The 23,241-nt window shown below is 36.3% G+C and overlaps 2 protein-coding genes across 6 annotated transcripts in view; one reads left to right on the top strand and one right to left on the bottom strand.

Moving 5' to 3' along the window:
* The window catches only part of LOC135111280 (uncharacterized), a 156,403-nt gene extending 142,679 nt beyond the window's left edge, over positions 1-13,724 (bottom strand). The window contains exons 1-3 of the mRNA XM_064024516.1: positions 13,483-13,724; positions 9,464-10,977; positions 529-631 (exon numbers count right to left, since the gene is read on the bottom strand). Of these exons, the coding sequence (XP_063880586.1) occupies positions 529-631; positions 9,464-9,521 (161 nt within the window). The 5' untranslated portion in view covers positions 9,522-10,977; positions 13,483-13,724. The remainder of the gene's footprint in view (positions 1-528; positions 632-9,463; positions 10,978-13,482) is intronic.
* Positions 2,956-23,241, top strand: part of LOC135110973 (prostaglandin reductase 1-like) — a 36,438-nt gene continuing 16,152 nt past the window's right edge. Inside the window, exons 1-4 of one of the 5 annotated variants that reach the window (XM_064023757.1) lie at positions 2,956-3,058; positions 7,257-7,348; positions 16,335-16,449; positions 16,725-16,827. In XM_064023757.1, coding sequence (XP_063879827.1) covers positions 16,344-16,449; positions 16,725-16,827 — 209 coding nt within the window. In that variant the 5' untranslated portion in view covers positions 2,956-3,058; positions 7,257-7,348; positions 16,335-16,343. Of the gene's footprint in view, positions 3,059-3,736; positions 3,758-4,005; positions 4,044-7,256; positions 7,372-16,334; positions 16,450-16,724; positions 16,828-23,241 lie in introns of those variants that run through there. The other 4 variants (XM_064023761.1, XM_064023759.1, XM_064023758.1 and 1 more) reach the window with 4 other exon arrangements.

The raw sequence follows: 23,241 nt of genomic DNA, 5'->3' as shown, positions 1-23,241 counted from the left end.
TCAGAGTCGGTCTTATGGAAACAGGAATAAAAGACACCCATAGGTTATTCAGCAGACACAATCCTCTCCTATATATTACATAACACACATACACACACACACACACACACACACACACCGACTTGAGGGGTGAAAAAAAAGAAGAAGAAGAAGAAGAAGAAGAAGAAGAAGAAGAAGAAGAAGAAGAAGAAGAAGAAGAAGAAGAAGAAGAAGAAAGAAAGAAAGAAAGAAAGAAAGAAAGAAAGAAAGAAAGAAAGAAAGAAAGAAAGAAAGAAAGAAAGATAGAAAGATAGATAGAAAAAAGAAAAAGAAAAGAAAGACGACAAAGGTGGAAGCTGTAAATATGGAGTAAGGGAATGTTAGAAGAAAAGTGAGAAAATAAGAGAAGGCGAAGGAGCAACAGCATCAGCAGGAAGGAAAGGAGGAGGAGGAGGAGGAGGAGGAGGAGGAGGAGGAGGAGGAAGAGCAGGAGCGGGGGAGATCCGCTCACCTCGTCCCAATAAGCAAAAGTTTGTCCAGCCTCAATACCTAGGGAGTGGTGTGGTCCATACTGATGACGCCGTGTGGCCGAACAGGGGTAGTGGTAGGGTGGGTGGTGAGGAGGCTGAGAGGAGCACGGAGAAGGTGAAGCCTGCAGAGAAGAGATAGAAATAAGAGAAACTGACATGAGGACAAACACTGCATTTAGAGAAAGAAAAAGGGAGAAAAAAAAAATTATATATATATATATATATATATATATATATATATATATATATATATATATATATATATATATATATATATATATATATATATTGAAAAAATACCATAACGAACAAAGCTGTGGAAAAAGTGGAAGAGATAAAGCTTTCAACATCACGTGTATAATGACGCACCGTGCCTCAGCAAAATAGTTATATATATTATGGAAAGAAAATACGTAAACCAATACAATAATTAAATGCATTTAAATGTGTGTGTGTGTGTGTGTGTGTGTGTGTGTGTGTGTGTGTGTGTGTGTGTGTGTGTGTGTGTGTGTGTGTGTGAGATAGAATATGTACCAATATATCTCATGTCTGTCTATCGATGGAACGTACAACCTATTCCAATCTGTCTATCTACCTATCTACGAGTACATATTCATCTGTCTATATCGATAAAGCAAGATAAATCTGAGTTGAAGTTTGTAAAAAAAAAAAAAAAAAAAAAATACGAGATATTCCAAGGTACGGGGCTTTACCCTTATCGCTTACTGTTACTGCCACCACTCGTGTTATCTATACTGATAAGAATATATAAGTAGGACCGGAATATTTATATTCAGTTTGTGTGTGCATATATATATATATATATATATATATATATATATATATATATATATATATATATATATATATATATATATATATATATATATATATATATATATATATATATATACTATATGCTACATTGGCTCTTTTATCCTTCAATTAGAGCTATTGTTGTTCGCCACAGTACAACAATACTATAGGCCATTGTGATAAAAATCGGGAATTTTTACTGGGGAGAATCTAAAATGCCATCACCAGTATACAGGCTCTCAGAATTATGATGCCATGCCTCTGCTGGTGATTGCGGGCAGTTGCAGCAAGCACTGAATGCTCTGACAGCTGCGAGAGAGAGAGAGAGAGAGAGAGAGAGAGAGAGAGAGAGAGAGAGAGAGAGAGAGAGAGAGAGAGTTTGTCTAATTAGTAACCTCTATGAAATGGCGACGCAGCCAGTTGTAATATTTCCTTTGATCCTCGGGTGGCAGCACTTAAGTGTATACTTTTGATTCAGCGTTTGCATGGGGTTTTCATATCGAGTATTTTTGTTCAGCTCGTTTATTGTAAAGTGCTGTGTGACTCCTTTCACTGTTAAAACTGCAATTTATTGTTGTTACTGTTATCATTATTATTATTATTATTATTATTATTATTATTATTATTATTATTATAATCATCATTATTACAAATATTATTATCATCATCCCCATTAGCATCATTTACGAAAAGAATGATTTTTTTCTTTATTATGGTCACACACCAGCACAATATTAAGAAATTCCGTGTCAATGGCGAATTCAAGCCCATGTTTGATTCTTTGGCTAATGACAAGGACTTTGTATACTAGGAGGACGGTCCACTCACCCCATCTAATCTCTACATATACCCCTCTCAAATTAATAAATTCCACAACACTCTCCCTATTCTGTTGTGCCACATTTTGTGGCAAAGCCACGGATAGCAATGTTAGCAAGGACTCTATACTAGGATATAACAGTCTCCTTGATATTAGTGAATTATAATAGTATATACAATTCATTACCCCTCCACGGATACTAACTACTCCCTTTGCTTATCCATGTAAGTGATTTTCAAGGCGCCTACCTCTCATTTCTTTTTTATGGTATACTATAGTTCCATAATTGTTTAAGAAGTAATTTATTCTTTGTACAGTAATAGGCTTTAGTGAGGCTCCAGCTCTCCGAGCCGTATGTTAGGCCTAGTAAAAATGCACTGATTATCTACTATAGATACATTTCATTTTATTTTATTGAGAGTGGGATTACTCTTCATTACACTCTTTGGTTTCCTAACCTAACCCCCACTGTTGCATGCCTATAAGAATAAACGAAATTGTTTATCATAATGCCTATATAACCACAAGAAAACTTGTCAAAATGCACGCTTAGCAACACCTAAAATGCCAGAAATCAACATTTTTCATATTTTGACATTAAAAACAAATTCTCTATTATTTTTTTTTTCTTTTTCTCTTTTTCATACTGACAAATATGTTTAATTTTTCTATCCACCTATTCATTCATATTCCACGGGAACAGTTTATGAATTTATTGATGTAATAGTAATCCTCGGGAATTAAACTTTATCTGAAAAAAAAAAAAAAAACGGAAATTTATGATTGATAAAAACAACCGCAGGTTAACAGCATCGCACTTGGCAACCTATACGTACACATTCCTATATATAGTACTCATAGCGACTACTTGTCACACACCAACGCGTCGGAGAACGTCACACCATAACCCAAGGTGAGCTCCTAGGTTGTCGTGTTGTACCTCAAACTATGAATGATTCACGCTCTTAGTATTTCTTATGTGCTATTGCGACAAAAAGTTAAGTCGCGGATGCGAAGTGCAATAACTGGCCACGGGAAACAATAGTATATTTGCTACATTTTGCACGTATCGAATGACGCATTTTACCTCCTGCGTTAGCAACAGTAACACATTATGAATTCCTCCCGCCTTTATGCTCCACGTACGTCTTCGGTAGAAAACCACCTTACGTTGTCCACGCTGTTTACACCAGGAAACATTGTTTGGAAACAATGTTTGCAAACAGTTTGCATTCACACACACACAGTTTTCCATTCTAGATGGGAAACAAATATACTGAAAGATTGTTTCCAGACAATTTGCAAACAATGTTTCCAAACTATTGGAAAGATTGCAAACTATTGGCAAACACGGTTTCCAAACAATGTTTTCTGGTGTGGACAGGCCTTTACATGCATAGCATATGAAGAAGAATGGACGAAAAATCCCTTAGTCGCAACCAAGCTACGTATAAAGTCATCTAATATTAAGTTATAATCATGTTTATTTGTGATGAACGAGAGGATTTGTATCTTAAATTACCTTTGTATCAATCTTTTGTTCGTTTCCTTGCTTAGGAGGAGACAAAGGCAATGAGTACTTAGGTGTCGTGGGTGGTGACAATTGTTCAAGGTAAGTGCAAGCACGATTTCTCAGAATCTAAGCGATATTTTCTGCATCTCGTGTTCGCTCACTGGACAATGGCACATAAGCCACAAATCACTCAGGAGAAAATCGGTCGTATTTACGTTCTCAAATAAGGCCGGTGTCGTAGGTTTAAGTGACCAGCTAGTTTCAAGTGACCAAATGCGCGAGCAGCCCAATTTTCACTGCCAGACGTATGGCTCATTTACTCCCAGCCACGGCAACGCACAGATCTCCCTGGGCTCCCTCTTAGGGCTGATTTCACAGTCGCTTGGTAACGTTCCCAACCAAGAGCCTTACCAACCTGGTAACAGGCATTACTAACACCTCGATCCGATTTCACGGTCGTTGTTTTCATGGTCAAGGTGATCCCCAACCTGGTAACGATCATAAAACGAATACCTCTGTTTCGGTAACGTTAGTATGCCTGAGCCCCTTATCAGACAAAATGAGTCAATTCATGACAAAAGAACTGACCACACCAACACTAAGAGAGAGAGAGAGAGAGAGAGAGAGAGAGAGAGAGAGAGAGAGAGAGAGAGAGAGAGAGAGAGAGAGAGAGAGAGAGAGAGAGAGAGAGAGAGGCATGGAAAATTTAAATACATCACTGGTGCCTTCAACACGCCTTATCCATGTACTGCAAATATGGTTACACTGATTTAGGTTAGGTTAGGTAATGCTGGGTTAGATTACTGTTCTATTAAAACCCGAACCATTCGTAGTACTGAACGGTTTGATAAAACTAAATAATCCATGCCTAATACTTAAATTTCAATAAAATGTAAAAAAGAACTGATATATTAAAGAAAAATTGTGTGATGTGGCATAGTAGCTAACGGATCTCAGCCAATGCCTAAACATTCTTCAGAGAATAAAATGAGTGTCCTTTAGAGGAGGTCCAGCGAGGTCTGTGCATTGCCGTGGCTGGGAGTAAATGACCCATACGTCTGACTGAAAATTGGGCTGTGCGCGCACTAGGTCACTTGAAACTGACTGGTCACTAAAACCTACGGCACCATTACAGAGTGAGCATCTCCCTGCTGGTCTGAGGGTGAATTCGATAGATGACATATTCGGCTCATGGTTTCTTAGCGCGGTTTGACTAGATATATTATTTTCATCTAATGTTATTGTTCTTAAATTTGTGATCTTTGCCTAAATAAAGTATTCTTTTGGTTTCCAATTTACCACATTTGACAAAGGACGAATTCGCTCGTAAACACTAAACGTATCCATTTGACTGGCAGGGGTTATATTCAGCTCGTGGTTTCTTAGGAAACCTAACTTACCAAATCCAACTAAACCTAAGTCAACCTAAAACATAATTAAACCTAACATAACCTAATAAATCTAACCTAACCTAACCTAACCTAACTAAACTTAACTAAACCTCAAAACACTGCCTGCAGACTATCATGGTATGAGGTAATGTGGGTACATGGAGGAAGCAACAAATTTGATAAAAATCAATATCTCAGGAATGAACAATTTGAGGCAATAAAAATATACACCACTGTGTTATATGTGACACAAGTACTTTACTGACATTTTTTTTTCTTTGCTGAGAGATTTGGAAACCAAAAGACTTTACTGAGGCAACGATCACATAATATGTAAGAACAATAGTATTAGATACGAAAATAATATATCTGAGTACTCAAACCATCTCAAGAAACCATGATCTGAATATATCTACCAAATTCATCCTCAGATCAGCAGGGAGATGCTCACTCCATGACAGCAGAGTGCAAATGAGGCATCGAATGGCATACTGTTCACACATGCACTGATCCCAAGTGCTGTATAGATATCGAGTGAAACAACACCGGTCAGCCTAAAAAAGTGCATAAAAGGACTCTAACTGTACTGAAGCGCGAGATAAATGTTAATCTGTATGCACAGCATGCGAGTTAAAAAGAAATTATCTAGACCTGCTAGGCAATGTCTCGAAGGAGTGTCACCTTACTGTCAGAAAGAGCTCGATCTCCCTTCCCGCACTGCTGCTAGGAAACCTTTGCTCACTCTGCAGCATATTGCAAACAGGCTTAGTTTCGACAAGAAATACATTCAATGGCCCATAGAGAAAATGTTCCATAATGTAGAGTGATGAAAGTGTTTTCTCATTATCTGGTACACAGTTTGCAAAAAAATATCTCGCAGATTCTGAGAAATTGTGTTTGCACTGACCTTGGATGACTGTCGCCACCCATGACACATAAGGCATGTTCTTGGTGGCCCAAAAACGCATAACTAGTAACATGGTGCATCAACTTCTGTGCATCAATAAGTTTGCTTCCTGAGGTAAACCTAAGCAAACCTATCCCTGCATAGGTTTGTCCTTTGAGCAAAACAGTTATGCTAGAGGAAGAAGTGGAGAAGTGGGTGGAGTTTACACCCACTCTCATCTTTTCATGATAGAGAAAATGTGACCAAGAATGTGTAATGTAAAACCTTAAAATGGCATTTATAGTAAATGTATATCCTATGATAAGACGTATGCTGTTTATCTTGTTAAAGAAATTACCTCTGCCGAAATTATTCTAAGTGACATAAACATCAAGATCTTCGTTAGGTCAATCAAAGAAATAAATCTTCCAGCGAGATCTGAAAACATTTGAACTAAAAATGCTTGTGTCCACATGGTATCCCTCACATTCCTGACTAAGTTTGTAATATTGCATTGCATTTGTCAAAATGCAATGCAAAAACACCATGACTTACAAGGGATGTAAAAACATATCAAATAAATGTATCTTGTTATGTATAATATCAAGTAGACATGAATATCATTCTAAAATGAAGAGCAGTGAAAACAACTCGAACGAACACGATATCATTACTTCAGATGCCAAAGACAAGTAGAATTGTTGGGATGTGAAGCCGGTTAAGGTGATCAGGCAAGCAGGCGGTGGTGACTGATGTTGATGATGAGGGTGACACTAGGGAGGTGTCTTCATCAGTGCCATGTACAGAACTAAACAATTGTACACCTGACAGTAATGTCGGCGTGTTCTTGGCTCTCCTTTGTGGGCGGAGCTTAAGAACATGAAAAAAAAAAAAAATCAAAATGAGCTCATTTGCACTGAGCTCATTTGCACTACTGCATTTGAAAATAACACAACAAATATATATGGTACCCTTCCACATTTCACGCCTAGTCCTATATTCTTTCCATCCCAAGGTTTGCACATTATCACCCCAAGTTTCGTACTGTTTTGATAAGTATAGGTCACATTTATCCACAGTCAGCGTCATGGGTATATACATACAGTAAACCCCAATAAGTCAGAGCTCTCTCTCTCTCTCTCTCTCTCTCTCTCTGAAAGTAAGAACAATCCTAAGGATTGCTAAATAGAATGAGACTGATTGAGAATGAAAATGGAATTGTATGTATGAGTGAGAAAGAGTGACAATGAAGCGAAAATGACAAAATGAATGAGGGGAAGAGAGAGCGAGGTATCAATTCCTAGTCCCTTATCTCTAACAGGTAACGGGGAAGGCAGGTGACAGGGAGAGAGGTTGGAGACAAGACGAAAGAAGAGAAAAGAAAAAAGGGAGGAAGGGACAGGCGCCAGATAGGTAAGCAACAGCTCGCACAGCTGGTGAGTTAGTCTTGTGAGTTTTAGTTTGTTATTCTGATTAAATTTTTATTAAAAATTTTAGTGTTCGCACAAATGGCAAGTTCATCTTGTCAGTTTTGGCTCATTATTGTGATTAAATTTTTCTCAAAATTTCAACACACATTAGTTTGTTATGCCAGTTTTGGTTCGTTATTACGATTAAATATTTATTAAAATTTCAGAGTGTTATTGCAGTTGTATGTTATAATGACCATGTATTGTTGTGTACCCTACTGTATCACTATCATTATCGATAGTATTAGAATTTTGGATTTATTGATTTATTGGTTATCAGCTATCAGGTGATAAATTTATTGCCAGTCATTGATGATTGGTTATCGCAAATAAGGTTATCATTATCGATTTATCTGTTATTGTAATAAATTGTTTTGTTATCATGCCCAGCTATGTACAATACAATGTGAGCAGGAAGGTCATGAGACTATGGCAACAGCCAGCAGCTGTAGTTGTGGATATATATATATATATATATATATATATATATATATATATATATATATATATATATATATATATATATATATATATATATATATATATATATATATATACACCAATGCTGCATACAGTGAATGCTGTTTTTATGTTTCTTATTAAATGCATACGTCATCTGTAACTCTGTTTATATGGTTATCGGGGTGACAAGATGTTGGCAAATGTAATCCCCAACCCTTTTTCTATTATAAGGATAAAAAATAGTTGCTCTTTCCCCAAATAATTGTTATATAGTGTTAGATGTAAAATTAAATAAAATGTCACCTCAAACCTGTGAGACGTGAGTTACGGTTCAGGATGTATAGGAATCCCATCTTCAGACATTTCAAACATTTTTTACAGTGTGCATATATATATATATATATATATATATATATATATATATATATATATATATATATATATATATATATATATATATATATATATATATATATATATATACACACAGTAAAAAAAATTTGGAATGTCTGAAGATGGGATTCCTATACATCCTGAACCATAACTCATGTCTCACAGGTTTGAGGTGACATTTTATCTTATTTTATATGCCAACATCTTGTCACCCCGATAACCATATAAACAGAGTTACAGATGACGTATGCATTTAATAAGAAACATAAAAACAGCATTCACTGATTTAGATGAAAAAGTGATTGGAAAAAATTGAGTGTCAGCAAGACTGAAATATGCAGCATTGGTACAGTTAACTAATAAAAATGCCTTAATGAAGTTAGAGAGAATACAGAGACCAGTGATCACCATGGCCCTCAGCCTGCAGGATTTGTCATATGAAGAATGGTTAATAATACTGAAACTACCTACTCTAAAGAAGAGAAAGGTGGCCTAATTGCAATATATAGAGCTATTATGAATAAAATAGAAGAAATGAAATAGACGGAGATGCCTAGAACTTACTCTTTTAAGAGGTGGGTTTTCAAGACACTTCTCCAAGTAATTTTTCAGCTAAACATACCTTGAAAGTCTTCTTTAAGGACTGACACCTTTAGTGTGTGTGTATTTACCTAGTTGTATTGTACAAGGCACGAGTCCAAGCTCATTTTGTCCTGTCTCCATATCCACATTTATCCAGTTTCTCTATAAATATGTGTACACTGTTTGCTGCAACCACCTCTTCTCTCAAATCATTCCAGATTTCAATAATTCAATATGGGAAGCTGTATTTTTTTGTCACTTGAACATCCACTTTTCTTTATATTCTTCCCATGCGCCCTATGTCTTTCTCCTCCCTCCATCTGTGGTACCAAGTCATTTCTTTCTATTCTTTCTACACTGTTTACTAATTTGTACATTGTTATCAGGTCTCCACTTTCTCTTCTCTCTTGTAGTGTTGATAATTCCATCTCTTCAAGTCTTTCTTCATAGCTTAAGTCTTTCAATTCTGGTACCATCTTTGTAACTATCCTCTGTATTCCTTCCAGTTTCTGTATATCTCTTTTTTCTATGTGCAGCCCAAACTACTGCTGCATATTTATGTGCGTGTGTGTGTGTGTGTGTGTGTGTGTGTGTGTGTGTGTGTTTACCTAGTTGTATTTACCTAGTTGTATTGTACAGGGCATGAGCCAAAGCTCATCTTGTCCTGTCTCCATAACCATATTTATCCAGTTTCTCTTTAAACATGTGTACACTGTTTGCCACAACCACCTCTTCCTTCAAATCATTCCAGATATCAATAGTTTGATACAGGAAGCTGTATTTCTTGATGTTGCTCGAACATCCACTCTTCTTTATTTTCTTCCCATGCCCCCTTGTCTGTCTCTCTCCTTCCTCCATCTGTGATAACAAGTCACTTCTGTCTATTTTTTTTCTATATTGTTCACTAATTTGTACATCATTATCAGGTCTCCTCTATCTTTTCTATATTGTAGTGTTGGTAATCCTATCTCTTTAAGTCTTTCTTCATAGCTTAAGTCTTTCAATTCTGGTACTATCTTTGTCACTGTCCTCTGTATTCTTTCCAGTTTGTGTATATCCTTTTTTCTATGTGGAGTCCAAACTACTGCTGAGTATTCCAATTTAGGTCATATCATGCTTGTTATAATTTTCTTCATCATTTCTTTATTTAAATAGTTAAAGGCCACCCTAATGTTTGTTAACAAGCTTTATCATCATAGAGCTGAATATTCTGTTTATGTGCCCTTCAGGTGATAGTGTGTCTTGGATCATAACTCCCAAATCTTTTTCTTCATTACTTTTCGTTATTATTTCTCCTCCCATTTTGTAATTCCATGAAGGTCTCTTTTTACTTTTTTCCTATTTCCAACATGTGGCATTTTCTGGCATTAAATTCTAGTTTCCATCTTTGGCTCCATGCATAGATCTTGTCAATATCCTTTTGTAACTCCTTCCAGTCATTTTCATCCTTTATTGTTTTCCTTATTTCTGCATCATCAGCGAAAAGGTTTATATAACTATTTAGATCCTCAGTCATATCATTTACATATATTTGAAACATAATTGGTGCCAACATAAATCCTTGTGGTACCCCACTTGTCACTGCACCAACTTGAATTAGTGTCTCTGATTACTGTTCTCATTTCTCTCCCTTGTGAATAATTATCCATCCATCTCAATGTTCCTCCCTTTAGTCCTTCTTCTTTCTATAACTTCCACATAAGGCTTCTGTGGGGAACTTTATCAAATGTTTTTTGAGATCCAGGTATACCGCATCAATCCATCCATCCCTCTCTTGCACTCCATCTATTATTCTCATATAAAAGCAAAGCAGATTTGTGATACAGGATTCCTCTTTCCTGAATCTAAATTGCTTAACTGTAATTATCTTTTCATCTTCTAAATATTGCATCCATCTATCTTTAATCACTATTTCACAAAGCTTGCTTACAATACTTGTTGGTGACACTGGTTTGTAATTTAATGGTTCCATTTTATTTCCCCCTTTGTATATTAGCACTATGTTAGCTCTTTTCCATTCTCTTGGTACTTTTCCTTCTCTCAACGAGCTGTTAAATTTCACTCTTCACTCTCCCTCCTTCAGGCATCCCCAAGGCTCCTTCACCCCTGTCCGTGTGGTATCCTAAGTTCTACACCCTGTAATATTAGGAGAAATGTTAGTCTTAGTATGTCAAGTCTTCTCTCGCCCTCTCTCCTTCCTAGTTATTGAAAAAGTGCGTGAAATTTGAATGTTTATGAGTGCACTGGTGTGTGTGTGTGTGTGTGTGTGTGTGTGTGTGTGTGTGTGTGTGTGTGTGTGTGTGTGTGTGTGTGTGTGTGTGTGTTATTGCTAGTGATCTCTCTCTCTCTCTCTCTCTCTCTCTCTCTCTCTCTCTCTCTCTCTCTCTCTCTCTCTCTCTCTCTCTCTCTCTGTGTAGTCGCACTTTATAAAACACTTTATAAACAAAAAATGTCCTGTACTTTCTGGGTCCCTAGGAAGGAGAGAGCGCAAAACTCACCCAAACACACCCAAAACACACTCAAAACATCCAAAACACACTCAAAACATCCAAAACACACTCAAAACATACAAAACACGCTCAAAACACTCTCAACACCCCAAAATACCCACAAAACTCAATCATCAACACTCCAAACACCCAAAACACACCTAAAACGCACCAAAATAACCACAAAACTCAAACAAACACACTTAAAACATCCAAAACACACTCAAAACACTCTCAATACACCAAAATAACCACAAAACTCACTCAAACACACTCAAAACATCCAAAACACACCCAAAACACCCCAAAATACCCACAAAACTCATCCAAACACACGCAAAACACACTTAAATCATCCAAAACACCCACATCACCACAGAATACGGCCTGCACACACCCAAACGCACCCAGAACATCCCCACACACACTCAAATACACCCAAAAGACCCTGCACACACCCAAACTCAGCCAAAATACTTAAAACACCCAAAATATACCCAAGACACAACTGCACCATCTACATATACACCCAAACACACCAAAGCACTCCACTATACACTCAAAACATTCCACAACACTCAAAACACGTAAAATACAATTAAAAGCAACCTAACTACACTTAAACATCCTAAATTCACCCAAAATACACTGATAACAGCTAATATACACCCAAAACACACCTAAGACACACTCAAAACACCCACAACACTCCTAAATACACCCAACATATATTTAAATCACCCAAAACACACCAAATATTACAAAGAATGGCAGCGCAGGAAGGGAATCTAAGCTAAAGATTGTCTTCTTAACGTTTATATGTTTTGCCTCCTCCTACTTTTACTCCGTTTCTCCTTATTTCTTCCTCCTCCTCCTCCATTTCTCTTATTTTCCTCCTTCTACTACTAATATCTATGTGCCTGAGTTCATAAACAGCTAAAAATACCTGGAAAACATTGGAAATTACTGTAAATATTGACCAAGAGACACTGGAGCCGGGCAACTCCCCGACCGTTGATGACGTCACAGGCCTGGCCGCTGGCTTACGTACGTAACGTATTTCATTTTAAAATTGACCCTTAGAAAAAATGAAGCTAGGCTGGAATGCATTATATTTTCTGAATTGACAATTACTTTAATTATTATCCACAATATCAAAACATCTCCAGCCTGAGTAGTTGTAAAGAAATATGAACAGAAATATGGAAAAAGTGTTGGAACCTTTGACACCATTAAAACCATTCAAAAGTCCACCCATTTCACTTTACACCATTAAAAAAACATTTTAAAAAATCTGAACTATTTTTTCAAACAATGCAAAGTTAGTTACAAGATGAAATAGAGAAATAAAGAATGTAAAAAATGGCCAAATCACCACTTTTAACGGGATTAAAAACCATTTCAAAATGCACATACTCAACTCAGCAGGAACGCAAAATATTTAAAAAATCACAAACGATTTTTCAAAGTAATAAAAGCTTCACTACAGCATCAAATAAAAAAGCCAAGAACCGAGGTGGGTAAAAATAACCGTGAAAACGGCCCTATATTTACGTTAAAAAACTGCAGAAAATTCAGCCCATTTACTTCACTGAAGCAAGAAAAACACTTCAACAGCAACGAAATATTTTTACAAACCATAAAAACTTATTATAAAAGCCAAATAAAGTAATTAAGGAAAATATTAAAAAATATTGGAACCCACAGGCTGGAACAGGTCCTCGGCCCCGACCTCAGTGGAGGAGCCGGCGGCCATGTTGCCTTATTTATTGCTTCGTGACACCAAAACTTGGCAATGGCGGATATATCTCACCAGCGGATATGAACGCTAGACAAGTGACTATATCTTGTGACATGTTAGCCTTATAATAAGCGAGAGACGAAGCAAATAATGACTGAAAACACTGACGACCTGCCTGTACCTCCGCTGACAGCTTGTTTACATATTGACGATTCTTCAATATTCGCATAAATTTCCAGTTATTTCCAGACTCAGACGTAAACAAAACCTAAAAATAAATAAATAATCCCATGAAATACCTATATACCGAACAAAAACTTTAATAAACCGCTACTAGACACTACAGGGAGGAGGAAGGTGGTGCTGAGAAGGCAGTAAGGCTGACTGAGAGGCTGGAACCGCTGGGCTCACCTTACGTACTCGTGGCTCTCTGGGGATGCGTGGCGGTGCTTGGTACAGGAAGAAGCAGTCAGGAATACGGAAACACTTATTACCAGAGTGTGTGGGGCAAGACTGACCAGCGCTGGCCAAAACACTGCAGCCAGCCGCTCGCCCTGCCAAGCGCCACCTGACTCTGCTCCTCCATCAACACACACACACACACACACGCAAAAGTTGACATGTTATCAAGTAATAATGCAAATAATATAAAATTTAATACCCTCACTGACGTTTCCCCAGTGAACACTCCCTACGTGATTATGATTCGAAATTTCACTCACTGCTGCACCGTGTCACCGCAGCAAACTCACGAACCAGCGCAGGATAGGATTAACTAACTTCTACTCTCTCTCTCTCTCTCTCTCTCTCTCTCTCTCTCTCTCTCTCCTTACGACTGTTTCCTAATGCCAGAAAGATGATTAGCAGGGTTTTCAAAAGCGTTTATCTTATTAACTAGACTTAACTAGAATCGTAAAAACACCATTAAAAACCTGTGTCACTTCGACTAAAGACTTTTAAAAGCATATTTCTTGTGTTAGTATTGTAGAAATGTTAATCTGTCAGTGTAACCGTAAAAACATACTTGAAAATCCATGTAACTAATGAGAGAGAGAGAGAGAGAGAGAGAGAGAGAGAGAGAGAGAGATCCAAAACAACCAATAACAGAGTACACCCCGCACACACCGAAATACACCCAAAACACCCCAACACACTCAAATATACTCAAAAGACCCCGCACACACCCAAAACACCCCGACACACTCTCAAATACACACAAAAAAAAAACATACACACCCAAAACACCTCCACACACTCATACTCAAAAAACCCCATACAGACCCAAAACATCCCCCACACTCAAATACACTCAAAACACCCTGCACACACCCAGAACGCCCCCCACACTCTCAAAAGACCCCATACACACCCAAAACACACCCCACACACTCAAATACACTCAAAAGACTCCATACACACAAAACACCCCTCACACACTCAAATACACTCAAAAGACTCAATACACAGCCAAAACACCCCCACACACACTCAAATACACTCAGAAGATTTCATACGCATCCAAAACACCCCACACACTCAAATACTCAAAATCTTTTCGTCTCATAATGGAAAGTGATGAAATCATTGATGTGGTTTTGAGTCTCTCTCTCTCTCTCTCTCTCTCTCTCTCTCTCTTGGTGGGATTAAAAGCAGTAATAATTTTAATGTTTATTGTCACCCTGGCATGAACAAGTAACAAAACGGGAATATAGATCAAATAACAAGTTTTAATTATAAAAAAAAAAAAAAAAAAAAAAAAAAAAATAAAAATCAATAAATGAATAAATAAATAATAAAAATAATAAAAATAAATAAACTGGATATTAAGTCCAAGAAGTGAAAAGAAAATGAAAAATATATATAAAATTAAACACTCCTATTATAAAAACGAGCAAAAAATAAAGAAAATAAAGAAATGAAGTAAAAAAAAATAATGATCAATAAATAAACTGAATATAAAATCAAAAGAAATTGATAAAGTGTCAATAATATTAAGCTTTTCTCTCTTCCTAATACAAGAAATAAGTTTTTTCCTTATCGTAGTATTAAATTTAAGCTTCATCTCTTCTGGTAACTTAAAATACTTAAAACACCTTAATAAATGCTTGGCTGACTTTAAAACTATATCTCATACAGGTTCCTCCATTTGTTCTCTGCATTCTTTTAATATCCATCCATTTACTTGATTTGGTCCAATATCTTTTCTAACATCCAGCTCTTCCAGCAATTTCTTGATTTCTCATCTCTACTTGTATCTCCTGTATTCCCTCATTCTGTAATACCACTTTTGGTGCCACATAATTGGTTTCCTTTGTAAAAACAGATTGAAAACTCTCATTCATTAGTTCACTGATCTCCTCAATAGTTTCATAAATTCTTCCTTCTCTTTTTAATTTGTTTGTGTTATTCCTATGTTTCATTTTTCCATTTATGTATATGTAGAATTTGGGTTCTTCCTTGCCTTCACTTACTATGTCACTTTCAAAATTTCTTTCTTCTCTTCTTATTATACTATATTCATTCCTTGCCTTTCTGTATTCTTCCCTAGTATTTCTGTTCAGATTTCTCATAATTTTCCTCCATGCTCTGTTATTTTTCTTTTTTGCTTCTACACACCTGCCATTATACCATTCCGGTTTCTCAATTTTCATTTTATAACTTGGTACAAACTATTGTGCATGTGTGTGTGTATTTACCTAGTTGTGGTTTATGACAGGGGAGTAATCTCATAATATCCTGTCTCTATATCTATCCAGTTTTGGTCTTAAAAGTATGGACAGTTTCGGCACTGACAACTTCTTCACTGAGTTCACATGTGTGTGTGTGTGTGTGTGTGTGTGTGTGTGTGTGTGTGTGTGTGTGTGTGTGTGTGTGTGTGTGTGTGTGTGTGTGTGTCTGTGTGTGTGTGTGTGTGTTCCCTCAATTATTCCACATCTCTGTATTCAAGTTGTCTCCTCTCCCTTTCTCTTACCTCTTCAGGTAATGGCAGTTTTGTCTCTATTTTATTTATTTTTTTTTTATCACAAGTCAGATTTTCTTGTTTTTCATTGTATTCTCTATTTTTTTCTTTTCTTCTGGGGGACCATTCAACTGCAGCTTGTTCCAATTTGGTCAAGGCTTTGTAGTGATTATTTTATATATATATATATATATATATATATATATATATATATATATATATATATATATATATATATATATATATATATATATATATATATATAAAATTAAGATTGAGCACATGATTATTTAATTCCTTACAGATAGCAACAATGGTGACAGCCAAGGTGTGGACACTGGCAAGGCAGCCCAAGGGAGAACCCACACGAGATGACTTTGCTTGCAAAGAAGAGGTGCTGCCACTGTGTGAGGATGGAGGTGAGTGTCTGGAGGAGTGCTGATCATACTCAGTTACTTATATTAGTAAGGGATTGTTGACTCGTCTTACCAATATGACAATGCTACACGTGATATTAACACCTATATCAATAGGTCTGGTAAATTTGAGTTAACCTAAATGCCACTCATGATTTCATTTCTTGCTGAAGGTTCAGTTTTCAAGATATTCTGAGGTTAGAGAAATTAACAAATGGGGAGGATGTTGACTGAAGAATACTACAGTTTCTGAAATCATAGCAAGTTGTATTTGGCAGATGTGATTGTAGAGGCAGTGTGCCTGAGTGTGGATCCCTACATGCGGTTCAAACTTTGCAGCATTTCCCTCAATGCCACCATGATGGGTGAGCAGATAGCCAGGTGGGTCTGATGAGGAGGTCTCCTCAAGACATGAAAAGGAGCAGCTCTCATGTGTGTGTGTGTGTGTGTGTGTGTGTGTGTGTGTGTGTGTGTGTGTGTGTGTGTGTGTGTGTGTGTGTGTGTGTGTGTGTGCGTATTTACCTAGTTATAATTTACAGGCCCTGAGCTATGCTCGTGTTGTCCCATCTCCATATCTACACTTGTCCAGTTTTTCCTTGAAGTTGTGCACACTTGTTGCCAATACTACATCCTCACTGAGCTTGTTCCAGACTTCTATATTTCTCTGTGCAAAACCATATTTCTTTATGTTACTCAAGCATCTTCCTTTTTCTGTGTCCTTGTGTGTATCTGGTATTTCCTAGTTCTCTTAGCAGCAGTTTCTCATCATCTTTCTATTCCACTCTTTTCTGCAATTTATAAATCAATATTAAGTCTTCCCTTTCTCTTCTTTGTTCCAATGTTGGCAGATTCATTTCTTTTAATCTGTCTTCATATGTTAATTCTTCCAGCTCTGGAACCATCTTCACTGTTTTTTACATGTTTCTTTTACTGGGGGAGACTACACAGATTCAGCATATTCCAACTTTGGTCTAATCATAGTGGTAATTATCTTTCTCATCATATCTTGATCCATGTAGTGGAATGCTGTTCCAATATTTATCACCATTCTATATGTATCTCTGAATATCTTTTCTACATGCTTCTCCGACTGTTGACTATCCTGTATTATTACGTCCAGATCTTTCTCTTCTTGTACTTTTATCATATCTCCATTTCCCATTTTATATGTCCATTTTGGTCTCTTTTCACTTTTTTTCCCCATTTCCAATAAATTATGTCTCCCATTTCTTACTCCAGTCCCAGATTTTATTCAGATCTTCTTGTAGAATTTCACAGTCTTTGTTTCTTATATGTCTTTGTAATTTTCCATCAACTGCAAACAAACTCATATAACTCTTTACTCCTTCAGGCATATCATTTATGTAGATCAGAAAAAGCATTGGTGCCAGCACTGATCTTGTGGTACTCCACAATCCACTTTTCTCCATTTTGATTTTACATCTTTTACTACCTTTCTCACTTCTCTTCCCCTTGAGTAACTTTCCATCCAGTTTTTTTAATTTTTCCATTTAATCCTCATATATTTTTCAACTTCCATAATAACCTGTTGTGGTGAACTTTGTCAAAAGCTTTTTTAAATCTAAATACACACGGTCTACCCATCCATCCCTCTCCCATGTTATATCAGTCACTCTTGAATAGAAGCTCATCAAATTGGTTATGCATGATTGCTTCTGTCTAAAGCCATACTGTTTTTCTGTTATTATATCACGTTTTTCTAGAAATTCTCTCCACTGCTTCTTTATCAACTTTTCACAGATCTTATATACGTACTATGCTGGTCATTGATACTGGTCTATAGTTTAGAGGTTCTTCTTTCTTTCCACTTTTATAAATTGGTGCTATGTCTGCTCTCTAGCATTCCTTAGGTACTTTTCCACTTGATAATGAGCACTTTATCATGTCATAGACTGGTTCACTTAATTGTTTCTAGCACTCTTTTAAAATGAAACCTGATACTCCATCTGATCCTGTTGCTTCTCACTCTTCCAGTTCCTCCATCATTTTATAAACTACTTTAATTACTATAATTTCCCACATTTGCTTTCTTGTCTTCTTGTCTTGTGGTTCTTTAAATTCTGAGTCTTCTGTGAAAACTTGTTGAAAATTTTTGTTTAGCAATTCACTCATGTCTTTTGGGTCTTCATATGTTTCATTTCCATCCTTCAACCTTCCTAGTTTTCTTTTAGTTTAATTTTTTCATATATGAGTCTGTAGAACGGTTTGGTTCATTCTTGCACTTTTCAACAATATCCTTTTTCTATCCTTTCTCTTCCTCTCTCCTTATTTTCACATTTTCATTTCTTGTTATTTTAAAGTCTTTATTTTTTTGGTTTCAATTTCTTTTCAGATTTTTTCCATGCTTGGCCTTTTTTCTTTACACTTGAAAATCTTGCATCAAACCACACCTGTTTTTCCTTTTTCTTTAGGTTTGTATAATGGGACATATTTATTCACTCCAGTCTCATATATTTCCACAAAAATGCCTTACTTATCTTGCACATCATTTGCTTCTTTCAACTTTTCCCAGTTTATTTCTTCATAAAATTTCTTAAGATCATCTATATTCACTTTTCCACAGTTTGTCCTGTTTTATTTGTATGATTCATCCTCTTCACTGACATCATTATTGGTCTCTATTTCTTTCATTAAATGGTCACTTTTTCCCATGGGGCACACATATTGGTCTCTATTTCTATCATTAAATGGTCACTTTTTCCCATGGGGCACACATATCTTAATTCTTTAGTTAGATCCATCCCCTTTGTTAGTATTAGGTCTAGTCTTGCTGGTTCATCATCTCCCTTATATCTTATATTTTCAGTTACCCATTGCATCATTGTGTTTTCCATAGTCATCTTCAGAAATCTTTCTCCCCATGCAGTCTTGTTTCCTCCTGCTTCAAACATTTCCCAATTTACTTCTTTGTATTGAAGTTACCAACCAATAACACTCTTTTATTACCCTTGGTTAATTTACCTAAACACTGAATGGTATCTTCTATTATTTTTCTCATATTCTTCCTTGTTCCAAGAATTTGTTTTGGGCGGTAGATAGGTTGTTATTACTGTCAGTATTTCTCCATTGTTATCCTCCAAGTTAACACTCACTATTTCTGCTTTTTCTTCTCCATGTTTCACTATTTTTGTGTTTGCCTCTTTTCTTGTCATTATCATTACACTTTCTCCTCCTTTACTAGTGCTGTCTCTTCTCTATGTATTATTGTTAATAGCTATCTGGTTTTCTTCTTTTTGCTTTGTTTCCATTAAACATACCACATTCTGATTTTCCTCTTTCAAATAGTCTTGTAATTCCAATTTTCTGTGTATTAATCCATTTATTTTAGTATACATCATAATTTATACTTCATTTTTACTATTTTTCTTTTATTTTAATTTCTTTCTTTCATTTATTTTACTCTGTCTCCCAAAACCCTCTAAATTTTTTTTTCTGTTCTTGATTCATTTTTCTCTTTAACCTCTTCACACATTTCTTTATTTTTGTTTCCATTCTTCTTCATTTCTGTTCTTAATGTATATATTCTTGCAGTCTTCTACTTCTCTTAGTTTGGATGTTCTTTCTAGTATCTCTTCTGTTGCTTGTTGTGATTTTAGTCTTATTTTTATACATCTTGTTTTGCCTTCCAGATAAGGTCCCAGTCTAACAACTTCTTCCACTTCTTTCTTGAATTTAGTGTCATCTTCATCATTTAGTTTCATCAGCAAATCCTTCACTGTTTTTGTTTCTTTTTTATCCCTTTTTCAATTTGTATGTTATATTTTCTCCTTTATTCCATAAACTATAACACTTTTTATCTGCTGCATCTCTTACCAGATCTTCATTGTTTTTCAATGCCTTTATCACTTCCTTTCCTACATTTTTTTTTATTATTTATTTATTTTATTTTATTTATTTTATTTTTTTTTTGTGTGTGTGTATGTTTGTACATCTATCTATTTGTCTTCTATTTCACTAATGCCTCACTAGAGAGCATCCTTCCCAGACAGAAGAGCTTCCACCTCTCCCTCTCCAGATATCCCCTACTTGAATGTTCAGGCACTTGGCCTCCAAAGGTGTGAATGCAATACACTAGGAATATTATTATTAGTAGTAGTAATATATATATACAGGCAGTATTTATTATTTCATTATTTTGAAACTCAAAATTTGCTTTATTTAGTGGTATTTGCTATTATTGCCAGTATATATTATCAATAGAGAAATTATTTCTAAACCACACTGTATGCATGGGTTCAGATAGTGTTGATGGGATGGGTTGCTAGAGTACAATAATACAACCTTCTGTCCCTGTGACCATGACTATAACACCTCTATCCATTCCTTCCATCTCCTAAGTAGCCTTCCTCTCCCATTAGCACTTTCAGCTTTGCTCACACACACTTTCTTTACAAAGTCTTCACTCTTCATTCTCAAGGTATGGCTCTAATATTTTGGTGTGTTCCTTTCCACCCATTCCACCAGTCCACAATTTACACCAACCAGACAAATGTTCATACCACATCTCACATACACATTTTTCATAACCTCCTCATGCCCCTCTCAGATAGCTCATCTCCACAGCACATACTCTCTATTGTTGGGCCTATTCTATGTTCAGATCTCTGATTCACACATCAATGTTGGTAGGATAATACTGTTCAATAAATCTCTCTTTACATCCACTGACATATATCTCACCTTCATGAGTCTTTCAAGTGATCCTGTGACCTGCCTGACTTTCACAACCTTGTCTATTATCTCTCTATCCATCTCATTATGTTTACCAAACATTGTTCCCTGATAATCAAACTCAATCACCACCTCCATTCCCTCTCCTTCCATAACCACTTCACACTTTACTAATGCTGGCACATTTACCATACTCTATAAAGTATCCTAAGGCTACACATCTCCATTTCTCTCCTTTCAAACACCATCACTACTTTTCTCAACATTCTCTTTTATTGAATGAAAATTTGATAGAGGAGTGGGAGAGAATGAAAAAGCTGTATGCATCATTCATAGACCCAGAGAAAGCATATGATAGTGTGTAAAGAGAAAACCTCTAGGATATTAAAAAATTTCAGAAGTGCAGCTTTTAACTTTGCCAATGAACTAATGGCCCTCTCCTCCAGCTTTCTTATCATTATGGAGCAAAGATTTTTTATTAGGTTCATCATGGCTCTTAGGAGATCAGTCAGAATAATCAGGAGCACACATATCCAATTACTGCTTAACTTTTGTCCTATGACAAGGGGCACCATCCTGCATAAAAGTTCCTGCCCTCCATTTATTTTGTTATACCAGCATTCTGAATTGTTCTGTTACATGTTTAAATATTGCTCACTGTTCACAGTTACACCAAGAAATACAAGGTCACCCATTCCACATTATGAAAAGTAGGTCCACATGAGAAAATTTAGGCTTCTTCCTCTGCTGTATACCAAGCTTAATATTAAGATGGTCAAAATTCCTGGGCCATTTCACTTTTAACAATTTAACTCCTGTCACTAAAAACACTTTCATCCAATCATAATATACTTCAGATTTTCTCTAAAGATTAGTCTGTGTATTCTTAGCAAAACGATTAGGACTCAGAAATCACATAACATGTAATTATGCAAACTCCTGACTAACACATCACCCAGTAAGACAAGATTATTTTCTTCACATTCACATGCAATTCTTATTGGTTTGATATTCAGCTGCCTTTTTATAACAAGTAAAGACTTTTTGCTAAGTTAACTTTCCATACAAATCATGCTAACAATGTTTTACCAACAAATCCAATGTCTTTTTTGCAACATGTGTCTGATCCATAATAGCATTTGCACCAAACTCAGCCTTGTGCAAGAATAATACACATTTTATAGTAGCCTGGAATATACCCAGGTGACATGAAACAAATGATTATGTAGCATGAAAGAATCTTTGCAAGTAGTGATGAAAACTGGAACAGTGTGTGCACTCTGTAGCAGAAAAGGGGGAAAAAAAATGTAGTCACACCTACCTCCAGCCAAGAAACCCCAGGTCAGTCTTGCAGGAATAACAACCAATGACCTTAATCACTTCTCCACTCCGTGTAATGGACATTCCTAGATAGACTGAATCACCAGGCACCCCTGAGCCTTATAGGACAACCACACCAAAATCTCTTCCAACACACTGACACTATACCAAACCTGGGTACCAAGCCCTGCAAATTGCAACAAAAGCACAGAGCCAATACCAACAGACATGGCCATGACAACCTAACAAAAGCACAGTCAATACCAACATACATGGCCATGACAACCTCTCAACAGCATGACAACCAAGACTGGGTTGCACAATGCTAACCTTCCTTCTTCCATATGTCTTCCACTGTTGCCAACTCCCAAATACATCTAACCACTTGTGCCATAATTAACCATAACAATCTACAGTGGTACCTTGGTATATGTCTACTTTGGAGTAAGTCCAACTTGGTATATGTCCTGTCTGGATGCAAGAAAAAAATTTGCTTGGTACATAACCTTTGTTTGGAATATGACTCACACGCTAGAACTTGTATGGGTCAAAATGAGTCACGACACAGTGCACTACCCTTGTTTACCTCTCTTGAGACGAAGTCACAACTACCTATGAGCAGTGTTGCCAGGTTGACAGGACTCTCCTTCCAAACAATAACATCTCCATTCTCAGCACCATCCTAGTAGACACATGACTCCTCTCAGCAAGGCAAAATGAGGTTAAATTTTAATTTATTCATCTAATTGCTTTTGTATTTACCATATTTGAGGGCACAAAAGA

This window comes from Scylla paramamosain, chromosome 21, assembly GCF_035594125.1.
Source record: "Scylla paramamosain isolate STU-SP2022 chromosome 21, ASM3559412v1, whole genome shotgun sequence".
Classification (NCBI taxonomy): Eukaryota; Metazoa; Arthropoda; class Malacostraca; order Decapoda; family Portunidae; genus Scylla; species Scylla paramamosain.
Note: the sequence above shows the minus strand (reverse complement) of the source record. Positions and strands in the feature narration are given on the sequence as shown.